The following is a 3215-nucleotide window of genomic DNA, read 5'->3' as shown; positions in this document are numbered from 1 at the left end:
ACAGCTACATTATTATTAATATGGCTCACACTGCGTCACAGCTACATTATTATTAAATATGGCTCACACTGCGTCACAGCTACATTATTATTAAATATGGCTCACACTGCGTCACAGCTACATTATTATTAAATATGGCTCACACTGCGTCACAGCTACATTATTATTAAATATGGCTCACACTGCGTCACAGCTACATTATTATTAAATATGGCTCACACTGCGTCACAGCTACATTATTATTAAATATGGCTCACACTGCGTCACAGCTACATTATTATTAAATATGGCTCACACTGCGTCACAGCTACATTATTATTAAATATGGCTCACACTGCGTCACAGCTACATTATTATTAAATATGGCTCACACTGCGTCACAGCTACATTATTATTAAATATGGCTCACACTGTGTCACAGCTACGTTATTGTTAAATATGGCTCACACTGCGTCACAGCTACATTATTGTTAAATATGGCTCACACTGCGTCACAGCTACATTATTATTAAATATGGCTCACACTGCGTCACAGCTACATTATTATTAAATATGGCTCACACTGCGTCACAGCTACATTATTATTAAATATGGCTCACACTGCGTCACAGCTACATTATTATTAAATATGGCTCACACTGCGTCACAGCTACATTATTATTAAATATGGCTCACACTGCGTCACAGCTACATTATTATTAAATATGGCTCACACTGCGTCACAGCTACGTTATTGTTCCAACATCTGCATTACTTTTAATTAATTTACAAGAAGTCTACACACAATTACGGAATGTATATATTGTATTCCTTTTTATTTATTTATTTTATTTTTTGTCCCACGATTTTGTAACCCATTTTTCACCCCCTGTGTCAATCATCTAATGTGATCCTGGGCTCTACACACCCTCCACCAACCTGGGGAGAGCAACGGACTTAACTCATGCTTCCTTCATGCCTGAGTGTCCAAGTTGCTCCTTTACACCTGACAGGGGGGAGTTTCCCTGGTTGGACGTAGCGCGTGGAAGGAACACGTTATTCCAACCAGTTCCTTTCCCCTCCATCAGGTGCCCCGGCTGGCCAGGGGGAGGCAGTTTAGAGACCAGTTCCTTTCCCCTCCATCAGGCGCCCCGGCTGGCCAGGGGGAGGCAGTATAGAGACCAGTTCCTTTCCCCTCCATCAGGCGCCCCGGCTGGCCAGGGGGAGGCAGTTTAGAGACCAGGATTACTGCATGTTTTTGTGAGGTTACCTACCCTAGGGGACACGGGGAGAACATGTGAGGGTACCTACCCTAGGGGACACGGGGAGAACATGCAAACTCCACACAGAAAGGCCCTTTCGCCAACCCCGCCTTCGGGTATGGGCACTGATGACGCGGAGGAGGAAACACGCCGCCAGCATCCACAGCGCCCCGAGCGGGAATCGAACCCAGGACCTTCTAGCTGTGAGGCGACAGCAATACCAACTGTGCCACCGTGCCCCCATAAATATATATATATATATTGGTATTTTTGATCAGCGTTTGCCTGTTACTGTATCTCTCCTAATGGTACCAACATCAACACAGCATGGAAAAAAACGTATTGCGAGGACAACAAAATATTATAAGTCTTGGGTCTGAGAGGCTAAATGTCATCAAATGGTGGTCCCTATAGGGTCAAATCAAATGCTGAATAACGAATGGACCTTGATATTTTCACACCTTTTGTTGTTTTAAGCGTTACGTTATGCTTTAGCTATTGAAAAATAGCAGATCTACAAGCTCATAGCGCGGCACCGAGTGCCGCGCTACGAGCTTGTAGGTCTGCTATTTTTGAAAAGTCGTGAAAATGTGGCGCAAATCTTTGAATAATAGATATTCTTTCAGAGCAAACGTTTTTTAACTCAAATCTTTGCTTCTTGCTTGCAGGGCAGGGGGGGGGGGGTCCCTGGAACAACACATTTTCAGATGGGGGGTCCCTGGAACAACACATTTTCAGATGGGGGGGTCGGTGGCCAATTACATATAATGCTGTTCTGCGGGTCCTGTTTGAGGACGACTGACAGAAAACTGTCAGGATTTAGAAGAATCTTTTTAGAATCTGATCTCAGGTCTAAATGTGGGTCACGGTATAAATATGGAGTTAACCCATTCTGGGCGGAAACCCCTTTTGGTGTTTTAAGCGTTATACGCTATACTTTAGCTATTGAAAAATAGCAGATCTACAAACTTTGAGTATATATTTCAGAGCGAACATTTTTAACTAAGATATTTGCATCGGGGGGGGGGGGGGGGGGGGTCCCTGGAACTACATATTTTGAGATGGGGGGGGGGTCCGTGGCCCAATAGAGATAATTCTGGGGGTCCTTGACATGAAAAAGGTTGAAAGCCCTTTTTTTTTTATCGACATCAGTCCAAAATGGGTTAACCCATTCTGAACGGGGCACCCATTTTGGCGTCAGCATCATGTTATGCTTTAGCTATTGAAAAATAGCAGACCTACAAGCTCATAGCGCGCCACCGAGTGGCGCGCTACGAGCTTGTAGGTCTGCTATTTTGGAAAAATCGAAGAACGACTAACATTTTTGAGAATCTGATCTCAGGTCAGAATGGGTTAATCAGACCAGTGTGTGTCCAGTCAGTGGAAACCTCGTATGAATCTGATCTCAGGTCAGAATGAGATAAAGATGTCTCTTACTGGTGATGCCCCCGGGGCGTTGTATCTGCGCGGCGTTGTTGAAGCTGGGCGTGCAGGAGAAGGCCTTGTTGAAGTCGGGGATGATCTGGGTGGGGTCTGGGCCGTAGCGGGGGGGCGGACTCAGGGCCACAGACACGCCCCCGCCGCCGTCCGCGCTGCTATTGGACAGGAGGAGGTCCCCGGACACGCCCCCTCCGATCAGCGACGACGACGGCAGCGACGCAGCCGCTGCCGCTTTGTTGGCGGCTTTCTTCTTCTGCTTGCAACAGCAACACCCCATGGTCACACTCTGTAACTACACCCCATAGTGGTCACACTCTGTAACTACACCCCATAGTGGTCACACTCTGAAAACAACACCCCATAGTGGTCACACTCTGTAACTACACCCCATAGTGGTCACACTCTGTAACAACACCCCATATATGGTCACGCTCTGTAACTACACCCCATAGTGGTCACACTCTGTAACTACACCCCATAGTGGTCACACTCTGTAACTACACCCCATAGTGGTCACACTCTGTAACTACACCC

The 3215-nt window shown here is 46.4% G+C and overlaps 1 protein-coding gene across 1 annotated transcript in view; it reads right to left on the bottom strand.

The window, feature by feature from the left end:
- Window positions 1-2958, bottom strand: part of yrk (Yes-related kinase) — a gene marked incomplete at both ends in the record, with an annotated part of 31681 nt that extends 28723 nt beyond the window's left edge. Inside the window, 1 exon segment of the mRNA XM_083787106.1 lies at window positions 2679-2958. Coding sequence (XP_083643232.1) covers window positions 2679-2958 — 280 coding nt within the window.
- Between the last annotated feature and the right edge of the window lie 257 nt (window positions 2959-3215).

The sequence above is a fragment of the Protomyctophum parallelum genome (genome assembly GCF_964188405.1).
Source record: "Protomyctophum parallelum genome assembly, chromosome: 1".
In the NCBI taxonomy this organism is placed as follows: domain Eukaryota; kingdom Metazoa; phylum Chordata; class Actinopteri; order Myctophiformes; family Myctophidae; genus Protomyctophum; species Protomyctophum parallelum.
This window is presented reverse-complemented; position numbering and strand designations above follow the sequence as displayed.